At 39.2% G+C, this 22,507-nt stretch overlaps 1 protein-coding gene across 1 annotated transcript in view; it reads right to left on the reverse strand.

Annotated features, from left to right (window-relative positions):
• Positions 1 to 22,507, reverse strand: part of KIF13B (kinesin family member 13B) — a 202,983-nt gene that overhangs the window by 126,574 nt on the left and 53,902 nt on the right. The window contains exons 3-6 of the mRNA XM_023252641.2: positions 8,222 to 8,234; positions 3,581 to 3,641; positions 2,044 to 2,136; positions 76 to 256 (exon numbers count right to left, since the gene is read on the reverse strand). Coding sequence (XP_023108409.2) covers positions 76 to 256; positions 2,044 to 2,136; positions 3,581 to 3,641; positions 8,222 to 8,234 — 348 coding nt within the window. The remainder of the gene's footprint in view (positions 1 to 75; positions 257 to 2,043; positions 2,137 to 3,580; positions 3,642 to 8,221; positions 8,235 to 22,507) is intronic.

A 22,507-nucleotide genomic window follows, 5' to 3' on the forward strand; every position in this document is an offset into this window, starting at 1 on the left:
AAAATTCACTTAAGTCAATTTAGAAGTCTGTTTTAGTCCTTAATGCTATAACATTAAAGTTTCAAAGTCCTTTACCCTTTGGGATCAAGAAGGTCTCTAACTTTTTCATTATAAATTTCCATATAGGACACTTCTACTTTAAAACTCTGCTCTTCATTTTCCTCTTTCTGAGTTCGTTCAAAGAGTCCACTGCAAAGTCTTGGAATTAATCCAGGTTGGTCGGCTGTGCCCATCATGGTATAAGATTTTCCAGATCCTATAAAGTGGAAATCATAGTTATTACTGTCTCTGAGAAGTTTAAATACATAACTCCCATTCCATTGCTCATAATAAATTATAGCACTTAGTAAAATGCCCAAAATAAAATAAGAAATATACCAAGTATAATGCTAAGACTAACCAAATATGGAAGCTTTCCTATTACACATGTAAAATCTAAAGTAAACACTTTTGGGGAGCCTGGGTGGCTCAGCTGGTTGAGCATCCAACTCTTGATTTCAGTTCAGGTAGTGATCTCACAGCTCATGGGACTGAGCCCTGCCTCAGGCTTCAAGCTGACAGCGTGGAGCCTGCTTAGCATTCTCTCTCTCCCTCTCTCTCTGCCCCCACTGCCCTGCGCATGCACGCTTTCTCTCTTTCAAAATAAATAAAATAAGCACCTTTTAGGAAGAAAATAAAAACATAATTTAACCATCTTCATACTTTAAAAAAATTACCTAAAACAACTGAAAAAAAGTGAGGTCTAACTAGTTTTCTAAAATTAACTGGGAAGATCCATATGATGAATACTACTGTGACTGTTTCCAACCACTAATCACAGCACAAAAAATACACATTATCCCTATAGGCCCCAGAGCAAATTAACTTACTACCCTTTGGCAACAGTGTAAAAACCAGAGTAATCTTCTTTCTCTACTATAAAATTATTTTCTCCATTGTACCAAAAATACATATTCATTAAAGAAAATTTAGAAAACACAGGAAAATAGAAAGGAAAACATTAAATCATGCATAGTCCTAACTTAAGTATAACTCTTATTCCTTCTTTAGTAGCAATGCTTTTATAAACATATTTTTAATTCTACAAATTGCTGCTTTTATCACTTGACATTTATCATTATCATAATATCTCAAACCAATACACCACTTCTTAAGTACCAGGCTTTTTCTGTAAGTTTTTGATGTTAACTAATTGTGACAACCCTATAAGGAAGGCTTACACTTACCAACATTTTACAGATAAGAAAACTGAGGTGTAAGTTTCATAGGAGCTGGGCTGGAGCTGGGCTACCCTGGCTCAGAATCTGTGCTCTTTTAACCACATCATATACTGGCTCTTAAAAATATCACAACCATTCTAATTTTTTTAATGTTTATTTATTTATTTTGAGAGAGAGAGAAAGTAGGGGAGGGGCAGAGAGAGAGGGAGAGAAAGAATCCCAAGCCAGTTCCATGCTGTTAGTGCAGAGCCCAACATGGAGCTTGATCTCACATAAGATCATGACCTGAGCCGAAATCAAGAGTCGGCGCTCAAATGACTGAGCCACCCAGGTGCTCCCAGAACCATTCTTCCACAAAGACTAGTTTTCAATTGGACAACCTATGCAACATACCCTTATAAGAGTGACTCCTTCACTTTATATAGATTTTCTTTCCTGTTAACCACAGAAGTACAGAATTCAAAATGTTCCTTATCAATTGTAACTGATAAGATGCTAACAATATGTATTATCTTTGTTACTTTCTCTGTTATGGTCTTTAAAGCTTAAAAAAGTGGGGCGCCCGGGTGGCGCAGTCGGTTAAGCGTCCGACTTCAGCCAGGTCACGATCTTGCGGTCCGTGAGTTCGAGCCCCGCGTCAGGCTCTGGGCTGATGGCTCAGAGCCTGGAGCCTGTTTCCGATTCTGTGTCTCCCTCTCTCTCTGCCCCTCCCCTGTTCATGCTCTGTCTCTCTCTGTCCCAAAAATAAATAAACGTTGAAAAAAAAAATTTTTTTTAAATAAAAAAAATAAAGCTTAAAAAAGTATGTATTATTTAACATTACCAGTCTGTCCATAGGCAAAGATACATGCATTGTAACCATCAAACGCATTCTGAAGGATATTCTCCCCAAGGCACTTGAAAACATCATCTTGACCTGAAAGAGAGAAAAAGAATAAGAAAGGATATTTTAACTACATATGAACAACTTTTTAAAAACTAAAAACAACCCCCTCAAAAATGCACTTTTTCAAGTTGTAGATCTCCAAACAAGATTTTATGACTTGATGAAGGTGTCCAAAGGCTTATGTCTTTCAAGTATTTCTAGTTAGCCCAGGATAGGAAATGAGTAAAAAGTTCCTGGATAATATGAACTTGAATTAATAAACACTGGCCAAAAATCCTCTGCAATGCAAAAAGCTAATGAACTGCTAATTTTGTAAACGATGATTAAAAATATCCAAAGTTTATATCTGGAACCTCAGTAAACCTGAATTAAACAATTATATATATCAATCTCCTCTCCTTTTCTTCAATGATAATTTTTAATTATAGGGCCTACAATACATACCAGCTAGAAGAGAGAAGATCTTGAAAATTTCTTCTAGCTTTCAATCATGGACAAAAATAATAGGTTCAAATTCTCTTCCACAGGCTAAATTAAGTATGTCAATAATCAAACAAAATCATTCAGCCTCTCTTTGAGTCTTGAATATAATATGAAATATGAAAGACCTGGATGCTGTTATGCATCCAGTTTGTTATATACTTATATATGTACTTACATAGAAAGTATGTTTGTTAGAATGCTAAAAATAGCATTCCAATATGCCCCACTTCCTAGTTAATTTCCCAGATTAGCATATCATCCTCTTATTTCCAATACAGAAGCAATCTGTAAGTAATCTGTCAGGCCAGCTATACTAAACTAACCTTAAGTTTTTGAACCAGCTGTAATACTACTCTGTCTCATGACAAAAGCCAATACAATATGACAATATTTAAAAGATACTGCTTAGAAACAGGTGTCATAAAAGCAGTTGGGAATAAAAGAAATTAGAAGGCTGTCGCTGTAGTCCTAAACTTGTAGACAAGTTCTAAACTTAAGACAGTCATCGTTGAGTAGAGTAAGAAAATAACAGAATTCCAAGCAAATTTAGAGAATCCATTAAAGAGAGAAATGAAACAATGAAACATAAGTGACTTACGAGTCACAGAGGCAGGTAGGAGCAGAGCCTGGACTAAACTAAGGGTTTCCTTTTCTCCTTGGCTCATCTTTCCTTCTATCAAGCTGCCTCGCTAGACTCATCATGGACATCGAAGAGAATCTAAATGGTTAGTGTACTCCAGGTCCCATGTAAGGCCTGGGAATGTGTGTGATAACTTCAACCATGTACCCTATTAATCTACCTTCATTGTCTTATACCAAGAACAGCACCTTGTTAATCTATTTCCTGATTAATATAAAAACAGCAAAGACGGGAGGAAGTTCTCTATATGGTTTTTAAAGTTATACAAAAAATAATGCTGTCATACTTTATGGAAAAAACATAAAAACACCTTTTCTATATTGTAAGTAGTTAATAGGATGCTGTACTTACCTGCATATTTTTCTCTGACTGATTCATCCATGGACCAGAAACAATGATCATATGCAAACACCTGTTGAAAAATAAAAACAGTATAGTATGTACTAAGAATAAACCCTTAATATACTTATAATGCTATAACAATGTTGTAACATTGACAACATTGTTCACAGTAGTGAAATAAAAATAACTTACCGTCTTCACAATGGAGGTTAGTTAAATTATTTATGGTACAGTTTTACAACGAATACTCTATAAATGATATAGACCTTTATTTCACATGGAAAACCCTTCACAATGTTAAGTGAAAAGGGGGAGGTTACAAAACAATATTTATGGTGGTTATTATATACACATATACATGTACACACACCTAGTTACACATATAAAATTTATTTCTGCATAAGATTAGTGATCTCTGTCCTCTTTATGCTTTTATACATTCTCTACAGTTTTAGTTTTCTCAGAGAAAATACAGGTATTTTAAAAGAATTAAGATGTAAAGATGATTACTACAGCATGTTGAAAATGTTACAAGACAGCAGAATCGAAAAATTATAACACACCCATGTACAATACTGCATAGCTTTTATCAGCAGAACACTGATAAGAAAATGTTCATGTATTAATGTAAAAGTTATAAAGTCTGGACCACAGTCCCATGTTTGTTCCAAAATCTATACAGATGAAAAGCTTAGTAAGAATACACACTGGAAAGTGGTTAGTGGTTAATGCCACCTGGTGAGATATCACAGACCAGCTCTGTTTGGATCTTTTACATTTACTACTTTCCAAAATATGCTTGCTTGCTTATATATTTATTTATTTAGCAATCTTTAACTTTTTTTCATTGGTTTTTCTTTTTTTGACTTCATGTTTTATAATTAAGTCTCTAAGGATTTTAAGTGTAATTGTTTTTAAAATCATTTCAGCCTGTAGTTCAAACTCTCCAATTTTGGGAGTCGGCTGCCTCACTTCCTGAAAACAGTTTTCCTCTTGGGCCTTTATATGTCAGTTTGCAAGTGCATCTGAATAGGGAGTTTGTGTTTTATGTTTTACGTGGTTGCTTGTTTTTTTCCTCTCCCTCTGGCCACCTTTACATGACTAGTCACATGGCCACTCCCAGATACTGAAGCCCAGATTTTGGTCTTTCCAAAGTCCAATGTCTCCACGCCCTCTAATTTCCACAGACAGCTCAATGTTGGTGGCCAAAATCTTTTTCTTAAGACTTCATTCATGTTGGATCCTCACTCAAATCAGTTTTCATATGATGAGTTCTCCAGTCCTCATCCACCCATACATCAGGGCCCCCTCTAATCTAATCTAATAAGAGGTGAACCTCTAATCACTTCTGAGAACCTGTGTCTGATCCCAAGGTCCAGTAAACACTGCGTTAGCCCCAGCTTGCTGCTAGTCCCTAAAGTTACATTATGTTGTTTTTGAAGCAATTTTTTTTTTGAGAGAGAGAGCAGAAGGGGGGACGGGGAAGGGGAGAGGGGAAAGGGAGGGAGGGAGAGGGAGAGAGGGATGCGAGGGGGGGGAGAGGGAGAGAGAGAGAGAGAGACAGAGAGAGAGACAGAGAGAGAGAGAGAGACTCTTAAGCAGTCTCCAAGATCAGTGCAGAGCCCAATGAGGGGCTCAGTCCCACGACCCTGGGATCATAACCTGAGCTGAAATGAAGAGTCAGATGTCAAACCAACTAAGCCACCCAGGCGCCCCACATTATGTTGTTTTTGAGTATGATGACATGATTTCAGTATTTTAAAATATTTTATCTGTCCCTCCAGGAGAGTGCATCTGTGTAAACTCACAAGACTACCTGGATCGAATCGAAGTTCCAAAAGTTAAAAAAAAATTTTTTAAAGAAAGGAAATTAGATTAAAATGGTAAATTAAGTATGCATGCCTGTATCCCCCTCCCACTTGAAATTAACTCAAAATGATGGAGCGAAAGAAGGGAAAGGGCCAAAAGGGGAAAGAAGAGGAAAAAGGAGAGCAAGTTTTTGAAAGCTAGACTGCTTTGGGGCGCCTGGGTGGCGCAGTCGGTTGAGCGTCCGACTTCAGCCAGGTCACGATCTTGCGGTCTGTGGGTTCGAGCCCCGCGTCGGGCTCTGGGCTGATGGCTCAGAGCCTGGAGCCTGTTTCCCATTCTGTGTCTCCCTCTCTCTCTCTGCCCCTCCCCTGTTCATGCTCTGTCTCTCTCTGTCCCCAAAATAAATAAACATTGAAAAAAAAATTAAAAAAAAAAAAAGAAAGCTAGACTGCTTGCTTCTATCTGGATAGAAATGGAGACTCTCTGAAAAATAGCTATAATGAGACTGATGGGGGACAGGGTAGGGCAGAATGGGGCCAAAACACTGCAGAAGAAGATGGTTGCAAAGGTAAGAGCAGTTCTGGGAGAGCACCAAGAGAACAAGTAAATGGGCATGAGAGCACCCTGGGGGCAGCCGCCAGGATGACTGGTTAAAAAGACCTTTAAAGCAGAGAATGATCAGAACACTCCTATCTTTCTGCAAAACAGCAGACAGGGAGGTGTTTGTTCCCTGGGAGGGGGCAGTGATGGGAATGCTAGGCCAAGAAGGCAAGGAGAAGCCCAATGACTGGCAAGACCCAGGAAGAGGTAGGAGCCCTGGAGCCCAGAAGCCATCCACCGGCTGAAGCACTATGTTGTACATTACTGACCCTCAACAGGGTCAGTATCTGTATCTGTCAAGAGTGGTGGCTCGCTGTGTTAGCAATACTCCAACAGAGAGAGGAGGAAAAGAAAAAGGCATATGGAAGGTGGTCCCAAAGGACTTGGGTTGGGGCAAACTGCATTTTGGGTCCTTTTCAAACTGCATTTGTCAGCCATAGTGACAATCATTACAGCATGGTGAGAATGAATAAAATGTGAAATTCAAATTAGGTTTCTTCTGTTCTAACTTTCAACTCTCATCTCTTATTTTATTTAATTCTGTTCTTAATCAGGATAAGTAGAAACTATCCTGCTTCTTGTTCTGTAAGCTTAGCTCTCACTTCAAAGGTGCCATTCCCATATGCGTGCACTTACCAGAGAGCAGGCTCAGAATGGCACTCCTCTCTCAGTCATTATGGGTTTGTTTGGTTTTTTTCCTTTTCTTTCTTTTTTTAATTTAGGGATTTCTTTAACAACTGCATTTCTAATTCTCAATTGCAGTAGAGATGCCACCATTACAGAAACCACTAGTCAATACAGGTGCTAGGCCCTGTTCACAGGACACTGAGGTATAAAGAAATTAAGAATCTGGTAGCTGGCAGGTGAGGGAGCTGGGATTGGAAACCAGCCTTTCAGCTGGGGTCTGCTTATCACTAGGCTCTCCATCATTAGGTTGGATCAGCTGTATTCCTCAAATTATGTGAAAGTGCCACAGCCTGGTACAAAGTTGGGAACTAATGAACACTTAGTTCTTATTTACTCACAATGCTGAATGGTCTCTAAGTTTAAGCAATTTTGTTATATAGGAATCTTCCAATTATTGTAAGAATCTTCAGCCAAGGATGTCCTAAAGGACAAGCCCTTTTCTTTCTAAATATTGTTCCCTCAAAATAAAACTTTTTTTTCAAATAACAGTAAAGAAGCACACATTCACAACACAAAGTCAAATAACACAGAAACATAAAGTAAAAATAAAAGGTCTCCCATTCACCAAGCATACCTCTCCCTAGAAGTAACCACTATGTTAGTAATGTGATGTTGGTCCTTCTATACTTTTTATGTCAACAAAATGTTGTCTCTAAACATGAAGACACAACTGAATTAAATAAAACATGAATAGTTTTTAAATGGTCATGTAATGCTTCCTCACATCTTTATTGCAATCTCCAGTCTCTGGCTCCATCAAAAAAAATAAGAAAACAAAAAATAATCCAATACCTGTACACAGAAGAGATCAAACTAGTAAAGTGAATTTTACAAATATAAAGAAATCCAGTGCCACATTATACTATTAAAAAATTATTCAGTCCCAAAGAGCCATTCCTATACATATTTTAGCAACAATAATAGAGATTGGAATTACAATTCAACCACAGACTCTTAAAACAAAAACAAAATTCTAAGAACTTAGATAAAAATCTGAATTTCCTGACAAGTTCCAAGTAATGGCAGAGTATGGTCAATTCAAAAATATAGTCCTTGTGCCCACTTTGGCACACCTATGAATTCCTTAGGAGATACTGATGCGCTCCACAGAAGTTTCTTTAGAATCTGGGCTCAAATCTAAGATGAAAGCACATTTGCCTGACAAACCTGTGGGCCAGGACTGCTTTCTGTTGGCCTGGGAATGTGTCCCCAGCTGTCTCAGGAGCAACATGGATGAGTCTGCCTAGCACGGCTCTGACCACAGTCTGGAACGACCAGTTTCGAGCCAATCCATGGTGAACAGTAGAGCACAAAAGGAATCTGTGTTATAGCTGCCAGGAAACTGGCCAGAATTGGTCAAAGTACAAATACAGCTTTTCCATAAACCTCCAGTTCCTCCTATGCCAATAAATGATTTTGGATTTATGAACAGGATGACAGCTTGCATTACTTTTACAAAAGTGACAGAAAAAATTTTTGAGAAGAAAATTACCAGTACTTATAAATACACACACAAGATCTTCACAAGCATTTATAATAAATCAAGTATCTTACCTTTGGCTGGTTTCTGAGTTTCCAAAAGGGACGTCATTGTGGACATGAAAGAAGAGAAAGAAAGTTAAAAAAAATTTTTTTTCTTGGTTAGAAGACAATTTTTGAAGGGTAAAATGATAATAAATATCATGTAAATTTTTATTACTACTACTAAATATTAACTTTGAAATCAAATAGCAATTTAAAATAAAGGCTAAATTAATATCTATTAACTAGTAGGGTAGAGTCCTTAATTTTTTTTAATGTTTATTTATTTTTGAGAGAGAGCACGAGCAGGGGAAGGGCAGAGAGAGAGGGAGACAGAGACCCCAAGAGGGCTCCCCACTGACACCAGCAAGCCTGATGCAGGGCTCAAACCCACTAACCGCAAGACCATGACCTGAGCAGAAGTTGGACACTCAACCAGCTGAGCCACCCAGGCACCCTTAAGAGTCCTTATTTATAGAAAACTAATTTGTATCTCTCAGGAAGAAGAAGCATCATCTGAGCACTGGATAGTTTTTAAAGTCCTAATATTTCTGCTTTATCCATTCTGCTTATCCTTGTATGGGTCTTGTAAAAAATATAATTTAAACCTTCATTACTTTTTACCATCTGATTTCACTCCCAAGTAGTTTTCTCTGCTTTGATACAGCAGTAGCTCACTCTTTATATAGGTCCTTCTATTAAAAAACTGAATTCTGGGGCGCCTGGGTGGCTCAGTCAGTTAAGCATCTGACTTTGGCCCAGGTCACAATCTCATGGTTCGTAAGTTTGAGCCCCGCGTTGGGCTCTGTGCTGATAGTTCGGAGCCTAGAACCTGCTTTGGATTCTGTGTCTCCCTCTCTCTCTGCCCCTCCCCTGCTCTTGTCCTGTCTCTCTCTCTCCCTCTCAAAAATAAACATTAAAATTTTTTTTTCAAAAACCTGAATTCTGTTCTGGCTAAGGAAAAAAGGTTTAAATTTTAATACTTACTTACATCAAATGATTTCAGATAAGAACATGAAAATACCAAGGAAAGGGGCGCCTGGGTGGCTCAGTCGGTTGGGTGTCCGACTTCAGCTCAGGTCATGATCTCACAGTCTGTGAGTTCGAGCCCCACGTCGGGCTCTGTGCTGACAGCTCAGAGCCTGGAGCCTGCTTCACATTCTGTGTCTCCCTCTCTCTCTGCCCCTCCCCTGCTCATGCTCTGTCTCTCTCTGTCTCAAAAATAAATAAAAACATTAAAATAATTAAAAAAGAAAAAAGAAAGAAAATACCAAGGAAAGTCTACCAAAGAGTGACACTTGTCTAATGGATCCTGGGGTGACAGCCAATTACGGCTGACATACAAAAGAAAGTAATTTCTCTGGAATAAGAGATATGGAAAAACTTCCCAACAAAAAGACCCTATGAAATACTGGTAGAGATCACTGACACATGCTGTCATCTTTGTGGTTTTACTGTTTTTCAGGGTTTTGTTATTATTGTTGTTTTTTAGTATAGTTGACAAACAATGCTATATTAGTTTCAGGCATACAACATAATGATTCCACAAGTTTATACATTATGCTGTACTCACCCCAAGCAGGGCCACCATCTGTCACTATACAACCTTATTACAATACCATTGATTATACTCCCTATGCTGTACCTTTCATCCCCATGACCTATTCATTCCGTAGCAAGAAGCCTGTACCTCTTACTCCCCTTCACCCATTTTGTCCATCCATCCACTGCATGCCCTCTGGCAACCATCACTTTGTTCTCTATATTTACAGCTCTGATTCTTTTTGTTTGTTTATTAATTTATTTTTTTAGATTCCACATGAGTGAAATCATATGGTATTTTGTCTTTTTCAGTCTGACTTATCTAGGTCCATCCATGTGGTCAAAAATGGCACGATCTCATCCTTTTTTATGACTATGTAATGTTCCATTGCATATATGCATCTTTGCATAGGTCTTTAAAAGCAAAGCAGATTCTCATCCATTGCAGATGGCTTAGTTATAAACCTAGCTGGAGGTAACAACAGAGCCGGCATATATGAAACGCCCACATCAGGCCAGGGACATTGCATGCTACTTCATGTAATTCTCACAATAATTTTGCAAGATACTCTAATTTTTCCAGTTTTACAGACGAGAAACTCAAGGCTCAGAAAAGTAAAATGACCTGACTTAGACAATAAAGAGCAGTGATGGGTCTGGGATGTAAAACTAGGTCTTCTGACTCCCCAGTCCAGGCTCTTCCCCTCTTCCACACTGATCAAAACAGCCTCATCAAGTTTCTTCTAGACTTAAAAATCTATGAGTCATACATTAACAACTGTTCTTGCTAACAGAAACATTTCCCAATGTATTAATTTCCTCCATTCTAATTATTACCCAATAAAAGATTACCACCTGGTGCTTATGCCAGTGTCAGTTTACTTATTCATTATATTTATAAAACTCCAGACAGTCTTTTCTGAGGTAAAAATATGATATTTAGCATGATATTTCAAGTTTAAATATTTTATACAAAACTCAGCTCTTCCTAAGAGACAATCGACAAATATAAAATTCAGTAATATATGACCCATCACATAAGAATCCATGAGACTAACCTGAATTCAGAACCTAATAATAAAAACAGAAACAAACCAGCAAATTAATTACAGAGCTAAGTTTCCAACTAGGGATTCTGGTGACTACAGCAGCAAAGCTCAAATAACCTACAGAGCCATTGGAAACCCAAAGATGTAATTACAGCTCTGTACAAAGATAAATAAGTAAATTAATGAATTAAACAAAACCTTACAAAAAGTGTAGTTGCAATCCAATATAGTAATGGCTAACTTCTCCCCAAATCCCTCATTTAGAAACCTCACAGTGTTCAGTGTCCAGTGTCCAGCTCACAGTGGGCATTTAGGAAGCAAAGAAAATCAGTCCCTGACCAATCAAGAGAGATGTCGCAAAATAAAAACCTGAAAGTCTTAGTTCTCTCAGCTGAGTTGAATTACTTTGTTGTTATTGCTTAACTTCACTTTAAATACCTTCAGAATCACAAAACATTCCAAAAATAGCATAAAGAATTCCTGTGTATGCTTCACCCAACTTCCCCAAATGTTGACATCTTACATAACCACAGTCATAATGATCAAACCAGGAAATTAACCATCAACACAAAACATATTAAGTAGTCTACAGCCAACCTTATATAAACATTTTGCCAATTGTGTCCCACTGATGTCCTTTCTCTGGTCCAGGATCACACCTGAGATGCAATTGTCTGTCTCCTCCCATCTGGGAGAGTCTGTCTCTCATGACCTTGACACTTGAAGAGGACCAGCCAGTTATTTTGTAGAACGTCCTTCAATCTGGGTTTCTCTAATGCTTCCTCAGAACTAAATTCAGGTTAAGCATTTTGGCAAGCACAGCACACAAAAAAATCTTGTGCCCTTCTCAGTGCCTCATACCAGAAGGCACATGATGATGTCCATCCACATCTCATAACTGATGACAGTTACTCTGTGATCACTTGCTTATGGTTGTATCTACTAGGTTTCTCCACTAACATTACTAGTAATGTTACTAGTTTTCCCTTTGAACATTTTTCTTTTAAGGGGAGACTTTGAGACTATGTAAATACCATTTCTCATCATACTTTCACCCATGAATTTGAGGATCCATTGATGAATCTTGCCTGCAACAATTACTGTTTCCCAAATGGTGAGTGTCTAGTTACTGGAGATGTTAACAGCTCAGGTGGATGAACATGGATGGATGTGCTTTTCAGGAAGAAGTCAACTTGGGAAACAAATGATTTAGTTGCATAGTTTGGACAGAACAGTTATCTGTGGATAAGCTACTCATCTCCTTTTTACTGACCCGGTTTAGGGGCAGCTTATGTCTCATTTAAATAATAAATCCATACCATAAAATTATGTCTAATTACACTCCTAATTTTTAGAATGCCACAATATGAAGAAGAAATTTAATGACGATTTTATATGTTAGTGATCTTTGGAAATTTTTATTGATATTTTTACCCTAACAAAAAAAAATCAATTTGGGACTAAAATAACCCACATAGTACCCTCTATGTGTAAAATACAAAGCAATATCAGTAGAATTACAAGTTACAGGGGCGCCTGGGTGGCTCAGTTGACTAAGCGTCTGATTTCAGCTCAGGTCATGATCTCGTGGGTTGTAAGTTCGAGCCCCACGTTGGGATCTGTGCTGACAGCTCAGAACCTGGAGCCTGCTTCAGATTCTGTTATCTGCCTCTCCCCTGCTTGCACTCTCTCTCTCTCTCAAAAATAAACATTAGAAGACTTTATTTTTAAAAAAATGACAAGTTACAAATCAATTAATGCTGTCCACCTACCAAAATTAAACATTATATCCAAATATCAACACCTCTTTTAAAGATTTAAGTTTCTGAAACCTTCACAATTAGAAATATTTGAAATCTCAATTTTAACAGGATCTCTCTCCAACTTACTCCATAACGGATGTATACATCACAAAGAGCTTATTCTAACACAGCCATGCTACGTAATGATATTGTTGCTTTTCTGGACTTAGCTGGCAGTACCAGCAACCAAACAACAATCTGTGTGGTGATCATTATTTTTTCTTGGTCACCCTTCCCCCAATGTGCTTTCCACTTAAGGAATAAAGCTGATCTGACTAAAAATCTTGACACTGACCAGACTCATGAGTCAATCTTTGCTTCTCTAGCCAACTTTAATAAGTATAAACATCACTAAAAGCCCTATTTATTGTTTTATTGACATTTGGAGTACTCCACTTTTGAAGAAAAATTTTAAAAGCATCATTGATAAACTAGAATATTTTGGAGAACAGCACTTAGGATGTAGAAGGGTTTGAAAATGCTACCACTGAAAGAATATATCAAAGGACTGGAAATATGTAGCCTGGCACAGGGCAGGGAAGATTAAAGAAAGACAATGACACCACCTTCTGATTTGAGAGGGCTCACATACTTGTCCCCAAGAGGAGAAACAGACTTGTTCTAGGTCAGTTTAGAGGCTGAATTTGGTGATCCACTGGAGAAAGCAAAAAGAAGAGGGATCCCTCTCTAATACAAGAATAATAAGCACTGTGTTGGGGCACCTGGGTGGCTCAGTCAGTAAAGCATCCAACTCTTGATCTCAACTCAGGTCTTGATCTCAGGGTCATGAGTTCGAGCCCCATGCTGGGCTTTGCACTGGGCATGAAGTCTACTTTAAAAAGGCAGGAGTAGGGGAGGTCCTGGGTGACTCAGTCAGTTAAGCATCCAACATCTTGATTTCAGCTCAGGTCATGATCTTACAGTCATGAGATCGAGCCCTGTGTTGAGTCCCATGTTGAACCCCACGTTAGGCTCTGTGCTAGGCATAGAGTCTGCTTAAGATTCTCTCTCTCCCTCTGCCCCTCTTCCCTGCTCATGCTCTCTCTCTCAAAGAAAGAAAAAGAAAAGGAAAGGAAAGGAAAGAAGAGGCGAGAAGAGAGAAGAAAAAAGAAAAGAAAGAAGGATAATTAGCACTGTGTTAAAGAGCCAGTTCCCCCTTAATGGGAGAGAGAAGAGAGAGAGAAGAGAGAAGCAGCTGGTAACGATGTTGCAGAAGAAATGAGAAGTTATAAACCAGATCACTTGTATAGCTCTTTTTACTTACAATAAGAACATGAACATGAAGCATTCAACAAGTTCTATTTCTGGTTACTTCTAGCACTGATATTTGCAGATGCCTGGTATGTAGAGGCAACCCAAGTTACTAGTTGAGCATCATCTCCCACATCACAGCCCTATAAGATTCCTCCTCTCCAGCAAACTAGCATACTTCCTGTATTCCACATACCTACACTCAGACAATGCCACTCCCTCTAACAACTATGTTTATTCAAGCCCTACCCCATGAGTAAAGCTCAAACTCTAGCTCCCTTAAGAATCCTTCCATAGGGGCACCTGGGTGGCTCAGTCAGTTAAGCGTCCAACTCTTGATTTGGGCTCAGAGGTCAGGATCTCATGTTTCATGAGTTTGAGCACTGCATCGAGCACTGCATTGGTCTCCATGCTGACAATGCAGAGGCTGCTTTGGATTCTCTCTCTCTGTCTCTCTCTCTGTCCCTCCCCTGCTCTTGTTCTCTCTCAAAATAAATAAATAAACTTAAAAAAAAAAAAAAGAATCCTTCCACAAGAATCCCAAAAGTGAGTTTTCCTCCCATAATTCCTACAAGTCAAAACTATCTCTACGTTTACTTACTACCTATCATTTGGTCATATTACCTATCATTTGGCTGCATGATATAAACTTTTTAATACCTGGGTAATCTCTTCAGCTAGACCATAGGCTTCTACAGGACAGAGTATATCTCTCTGAATTTATCAGTATCCAACACAAGGCTCTTTGTTATTCGGCAAACACTGTTTTAAGCTCTCTAGGTGGCCTGGCACCTGCCTCTGTCTCACCTGCAATCCAGCATCACAATCCGGCACACAATCCGGCACCGTCTGCCTTTGGCCCACGCTGGCCATCTCTAATTGGCCAGGGGTGCCCAGTTTTCTAGCCTCAGGGCTTTCATTTGTGACTTTCTTTCTGTCCTGAAATCTTGAGGCTAATTCCTATCCATACATCATTTCTCAGCTTAATTATTTCTCTATATTTATCTTTCTTAAACATCCAATGGTCACTTATGTTATTCCCAGTCGCATTTACCCCAGATAGAATAAAGACATTTCCACCAGCATTTCTGCTAACATCATCCCCCAAACAATAAAGCAAACAAAGAACAAATACAAATTCTGTCTTCAATGAGAAACTAGGAGATAATTATAAATGACACACATTACATGAAGAGAGAAAATGCATCCATGGACTGCCAGAAAAGATCAGAAATGGGCAATGCTGAATATCCCAAAAAATGAGGCAGGGAGGGGTCTTCAGAAATGGAAGAACATTTGGGTCACTACCTCTGGCAGTCCTTGGAGAAACAATCCTCTTCTATTAGAATCTTCCACCCACACAAACTACAACTGGTTGAGAACAGGGGAACATCCAAAAAATATGGCTGGTGAACCACAACTGGCATATTTCACAATCACAAAACTTTAGAAATATGAAAACCCTTATTTATAAATTCATACGATTTCAATGATCAATATTGGGATAGTGCAATTCAAAGAATACATTCACTATTAACTCAGTCACTTGAAAATCACCTGCTTCTTCCCCTGTGTTTATCTTTCTCCTGAGACACGAGCACAGTAAATTTTAATCTATTGTCCACCTGAGCTCGAAAGTTTAAATCTGGCCAGAGAATTACAACAATATTGGTGCACTTTTGTGTGTGGAGGTGGGGCGGGGGGGGGGGTGTGAAATATATTTCACATCTATGTTAACAGAATCATACATATTCATTTTAGTAATCATATGTTAAAGTAACTTCCAGGTATATAAGAGATTAGTATAGATTACCAAAAGACTCTTAGGCTCCAAGCAAAGCAGCTCTTATAATTACTTCTCTCAGTGTTTGTAGTTATCGTTGGGTTTCTAATTTTATGAACCCATATTTCTCCAGTTTTATTGTGATTAGACTTCTCTTTGATTGGACTGGATTTAGCAGGAAAAAGTTTTTACTGAGTATGAAATTAACTCTCCTGTTCCCTTACTCTTTTTAGCTAGATCCAGACTTCAGTCTCCAAACCAGAAGTCACATACTCAAGGTCCACAGGCCCAATATAGCTGTCTTTTGTTTAGTCCTCACAGTATAGAACAAAAGTCGAAAACTGGAAGATTCCTCATCAGAATTCTCTTAAAAATTCAGAGGATCTGGAAACACGAGGCCTAAATTCCCACACATCAACATTGGCTACATCTGAACTACTGCTGTCTTCCACATGGATCTGCCAGGTGGCAGCTGAGTTTTAAATTCCTATGAAGAAAGAAAAGTAGAACTGGATTTTATTCATACTCAAAGAAAATGGAGGCTTACAAATTCACAAACATAAGAAGGTTTCCATATCCAATCTCAAGAACCCAAAGTAGAGTGCCATCATAATCCTATCAGGACTATACTACAGATTCTGCCCACCCAATTAAATAATACAATCCTCTTTAATATCTCCACACATAATCCTGGCTGTCAAATCCTAAATAAGGAGTCCCAAACTCAAATGTCACATGCAGCAGTAATGACATTAGAATCAGTAGCCAGGAAACAGAATGAGAGCTAAAGCCCTTATCTTCACTATAAGCAGTAACAGGCCTAGAACTCAGACTAAAAGTGGAAAGGCTGAGGGCTTCAAGGAAAAAAAGAGCATATATATCATGCCCGGTGCACATACATTCATGCACGTTCAATTTTGATTCATGAAACAACGTTAACTTGGGGGTTAAGTCAGTTAGCAGGTTGAGAAAAACTGTAATTTCTAGTTCATTACTATAATTACTCTCCAAATCCATTACTTAGCAAAGATTTCCTTAGCTTCCTTAAGTGGAAATTCAATGTCCAAGAATTCCCCAACTACATACTTCACTACTTAGAAGGATAAGAACTGCTTAGTTAACTTACTAAAGGTTGCTGTGTTTATCCTTCTCCTGAGACATGATTTTCATCTTTGACACGTCTCTCAAACCCATCCCCTCGTCCCTTCTCACATTCACCCTTTCCCTCAGCAGTCTTTACTGAGTATCTAGGAAAAGCCAGGTGCTAATCTCAGTACTGGCAAAATTGCACTGAATAAATCAGACAAAAATCCTAGCCCGGTTAGAGCTTAAATCCTATTACAGTTGAGTGAATGAATGAATGAATGAATATGTAATACAGTAAGTGCTATGGGAAAAAAAATAAGGCAGGGAAGGGGAGTACGAAGTGAAGCTGGGGTTGACATTTTAAACAGGGTGGTTAGAAGCTTCATGGAATGGCATTTGCATGGAGGCCTATGGGAAGTAAGAAGGCATATGCATTGGCAGCAATACCCTATTTCTTCATCTCCCTCTAGATTTACCCACCATGTAGCTTCCTAACTGTGCTCACGTGCCTCCTATCTGTTCTCTACAATTCCTCTCTCATCCACTATGTATTTAAGCCACATGTCTCAGCAGGTCATAATTCTGCCCTACAACCCTTCACTGGCTCCCTATCCCCTAGAAGGTAAAATCCACTCTTCGAGCAGGACAGGCTCTGATGCATATACATTCGTGCACGCTCCATAAATGTTAGATATCATCATTATCGTGATTTGAGTCCTGATACAGTGGTAACTTGGGGTTGAACCTCTTCCCACCTCTCCAGTCTCAGTCTCCTACTGCTCCTCCCTGCTAATGCCTTGTGCTTTACACACATTTGGATGTGTCGTGTCCTTCAGGCTTGGTTACTTTTGTACTTTCGGCGACCTGCGTACTTCTCCCACTTTTCAGCCTAGTAATGACCTTCTTGTCCAAAACTACAAAAAGGTACCTTCTCTATCTGTTTTTAGGAACTTTTAGGTCCCCTGGGTCTTCTTTCCTAAGAAAGTGTTGTGGCTGTATTTCCTCCTCCTTGATAATGAGTTCCTTGAGAACACAGGGCATGTTTCATTCTTCTTCATTTTCCCAGTGCCTGACATTATGGCAGGCGCACAACAATGCTTATTGGAATTACCAGATGATGAGCTTGTCCAAACTGTTCAGTTCTTAAATGGACTCCTGATTTACAATATCCCCAGGGTCTCTATAATTCTTTGAGTGTCCTAATGTTCATCCAAAAAACATTTGCTGTTAGGTACATACAATAAGATACCTTTTTAACCAGAGATTAGAATATCATTTACCAACTATTCAAAATATGTTTAAATCAAAAGCAAACAATGCTTCCAGAAACAAACAAACAAACAAAAAAAAGCCAGACACCATGCTTTTCTCTACAGAACAGACCAGGACCTAAAGACTTAATATCATAACTGTAATGTAAAGCTGTAGACCAGAGGAGTTCGGCTCGTCTGTTTCCCTCTAACGATCTTGACAGTTTAAGGAGAATCTGAGGTGACATCTTACTAGAAGCCATCAGTTGTTGCTCGAAGGGATGAAAAGAAATGTCAACAAGAAAAGCACAATATCCTAGGGCCGATTTGCTGTACAAACCCTGAGCAAGTAATTGTTTTAAAATTTACTGACAGATTGCAGAATAAATAAGGAACCACTCCTTGCCCTCAAGGAGCTCTTCATGTTCCTCATGAAAAAGATTCTAAGCCATTATCTTCCATCGATTTTTTTCCCTGTCAGGGAAATAAGATGTATTTTAGAAAGCTTTATATAAAAAAACTATTGAAATGATAAAAAGTTCAATCTTTTCTGTGGCTGAATGAGCTTATTTCTCAGTATCCAGGAATGTTGACTCATCTAGCATGTCACCTCCCATGATACTGCATAAAAATTGTGCCGTTTAAACACATTTGTACATATACTTGTTCACAATGACTCCTAAGGTATAGGGAAGACTAGTCAAAACTTCATACAAACAAAATATTGTATCATAATAACAAAATGAGTAAATATGCATGAAAATAGGTGAGATCTTTGGTCCATGGATGGGCCTCAGTGGGTCAGTAAACTCCTGATTTTTTTTTTCTGGGTAGAAGAGCTATAGTTTTCAGATTCTCTAAATAGAGTCTATAACCCGAAAAAGGTTAAGAAAGAGTGCTGCAGAGACATTTTCCGAAGAGCAATGGAGTTTCATGTCCTAATCCACGTTTGGCTTAAAAGACTGAATATACACAGCCCCTTGAGGCCAGGCTTCTGGAAGTCCCTTGGGCTGGCCTGCAAGGGGAAAAGTCAGCTGTGGCTTTGTCCTCGCAAGTGAGGGGCCTGATTCTGCTGATTCAGGGGCCAGAGCAAACCCACGATGTAACCAAAAGCCCACAGAGCTCATCGCTCAATGTCTTGGTCTAAAGCAGCCCTGGTCAGATTTTAAGATGGTTCAACCAGTTGTAAGATGAGCCTGGTCGAATTTCAAAGATTACTCTCACATGTAGAAATACATGCAAATTTAAAAAAAAAAAAAAAAAAAGACTGAATATACAAATGGGCAATGTCCAGACATATATGACAACTAGAACCCACAACTTCTGCAGCAATTGACCCAGAACAGTCAGGAATTGGTCAGTGACTTCCCTATTTTCTGCCCCTGTTTACAACTCAGAACCAACCAGAAAAAGCCAAATATGCTCCCAAACCAACCACAAATGACACCTGCTTCTAGTTAACCAGCCTCCAGCTTCCTCATGCCAACAACCTCCATCAGAAGCACACCTGAAGTGCTCTTTTTTTCTTTTCATTTTTTTTTTTTTTTTTACTATAAAGCTTTTGTGCTCCTCTGCCTGCCTTTGAGTCTCTGACAAACACAAGTGACTGTGGCAGGCTCCCTTGCTATAGTAAACACTGAACAAATAGCCTCTATTTGTTCCCATCTTAGTTTAATTTCCATAGATTGATTAGCTAACATTTTGGATAAGAAATAAGAAAGACACTGAGGACCAAATATAAATGAAAGTCATCGGCAGAATAAGAAAATAACACTACCTTGCAAATTTTTATTTCGATAATAAGGTACTTTCAAAAGAAACAGAAAAGGAATGACCAAAGGAGGAAAACCAGGTAAGAGTGGCATCGCAGGGAAAAAGAGAATTTCAAGAAGGAAGAAGCATAACCAGTATCAAACACTATTGAGAGAGCAAGCAAATTAAGGAGGGTAGAAGGCTCCATTTGGTCTACCTCCTAATTTTGGTGGGGACTTTTGTTGGTGAAATAATGTACACATAAAAAAATTTTAGATGTCAGTTATATCTCAAAAAAAAAAAAAAGACAGTAATAGGCTCAAGGGGATGGTATCTAAAATTAAAGTTCATGGGGCACCTGGGTGGCTCAGTCAGTTGGGTGTCTGACTTTGGCTCAGGTCATGATCTTGCAGTTCATGGGTTTGGGCCCCGCGTTGGGCTCTGTGCTGGCAGCCTGGAGCTTGGAGCCTGCTTCAGGTTGTCTGTCTCCCTCTCTCTCTACCTTTCTCCTGCTTGTGTTTTGCCTCTCTCTCTCTGTCTCTCTCTCTCTCAAAAAAAAATAAATAAATAAAACATTTACAATTAAAGTTCACAGGGGCGCCTGGGTGATTCAGTTGGTTGAGTGTTTGACTTCGGCTCAGGTTATGATCTCGTGGTTTGTGAGTTTGAGACCTGCATCAGGGTCTGTGCTGACAGCTCAGAGCCTGAAGCCTGCTTCAAATTCTGTGTATGCATGGCTCTCTGCCCCTCTACCACTCACACTCTGTCTCTCTCTCCCTCTCAAACATAAACATTAAAAATTTTTTTTAAATAAAAGTTCACAGAATTATTATTCATTATACTTTTGATTGCAAAAAAATAAATTAAAACAACAACAACAACAACAAAAAAACCCTTGAATTCCAGGTTTCTTTCCAGAGCATCAAGCCAGTCTTACAGAGCCATCCCCCACACAGAGGGCTGTGTGGTTAAATGTTTCTTGCAGGGAACACCAGCACAGGACTTTTTTTCTGATCCCTTCCAGGCGAAGTCACACCCACACACACCCAATACCATTTCCAGCCTCACTTCCCAAAATAATGCCCTGAGAAAACACCATGTTCCCCCCCCCAAATTTATAGGACTCCATTTTGATTAGTTTGACAGAAACAAAATGTGTGGGGCAGATAACATTTGTTTCAAGCGAACTAATGAGAACCCAAAGGAAATATTTGGTCTTCAGATATCTACTAAAATGAGTTCTTGACACATTTTCCTACTATGTAATTCAAAATAATGTCAAGGACCTTTTTCCCTGTCCTTAGCCTTTAACTTCTTGCCAAATTTATTTGACCCCTCTTTTGAATGGAGAATGTAGAAAAAGAAATTTTCAGCAAGTTTTCCTCAACATAAGAGGTACAATTGGAGTACAAATGTTCCAGAATAACAGTATTAATTTTCATTTGCTCCAGCAATTGACATACTATGTGGGGCTGGAAGAAGAGCTGTACCACGTTAAGCCAGACCACCGGCCATGACACACAGTTGCATGTCAGTGTACTGCACAAAGGAACACCTGGCCAGAGGTGCAGTGCGAGCTAAAACACAGCCCCTGCTACAATGACCAAGCACTAAATGGGCCATGGCAAAGGAAGGGGCTCAAATACAAAGGCACCATTTGCTTTTCACAAGACTGGGACAGCTCAGAAGGAATGCCTATTTCTAACTGGTCTGGCTAGAGGGGCCACCTTTTCTTTATTTGCACAAAAGCACCATTTGCTACAAAAGCCCTGTAGAATACTCGGACTCACAGTAGCTGTTTGCCCTCAGAGCTGCAGGAAATGTTTCTCCTTAGTATTCAACAAGGAAGTTAAGATAAGTCTCCAACTCTAGCCAAGACAGAATAACTGGTTCTAGCTCTCCTACCATAAACAAGAACACTGCCCAAAAGATATGAAGCAAATGTTTTCATAAAATGGCAGTGCGGGATTATGATCTTGGGGAGAAGGCAAACAAGTAAGATAGGCCCTACAACTGCCCGAGCTTTCTACCTAGAGACGCTCTGTACAGGAAGAGGGAACCAAGCCAGAACAGGTTGGCCTGGGCTGAGATGGTAAGATTGGACATCTGAGATCTGACGCAGCTGGAATTTGTTGGCCAGAGACGTAAACAGTCCAGAAGAAAAACTCCAGGAATGTGCATGGGGCCCCCACTGTCTCCGACTGAATACTAAATTGCACATGCAGAAGGTGAGATGCCAACCGGGCATAAAACCTATCTGGGAAAGACTACTGCTGGAGAAGTAGGTGTACTTTGCAGAGCTCACACAGGGTTCGGAGACAGGAGTTACAAGCAGCCACAGTGGACAGATCTCCTTGGACACTAAGAGCAGCTAGTGGATGAGCCCCAAAAGGCCTCAATTTAGGTGTACAGCTAAACTTGCCCTAGAATAAAGGCTCCTCTGGCCCTAGCCTAACAAAGCTTATAAACAGGCCAAGATCCAGCTGATCCATAAGTAAATTACCCATGAGGACTTTCCAGTGTCTCACTCACACCAACAAAGGATGGAGCAACAACTCACTCAATCTGGACTCTTCTAACTTGGAATCTTGTAGATACAGGCTTAACACAGAACTGATTTTATGGAATGGTAACCAAGCACCAAGCACTATATTAAGTACTTCACAATCGTCATACCTAACATGGTAAACCCTATGAGATAGTATCCTCATTTTACACCTGAATCAATTAGTACTCAGAAATTAATATAGCTAGTGGAGGTGAATTAAGATTCAAACTGGCATCTGCCTGATCCAAAGCCTACG

This window comes from Felis catus, chromosome B1 (genome assembly GCF_018350175.1).
Source record: "Felis catus isolate Fca126 chromosome B1, F.catus_Fca126_mat1.0, whole genome shotgun sequence".
Taxonomy (NCBI): domain Eukaryota; kingdom Metazoa; phylum Chordata; class Mammalia; order Carnivora; family Felidae; genus Felis; species Felis catus.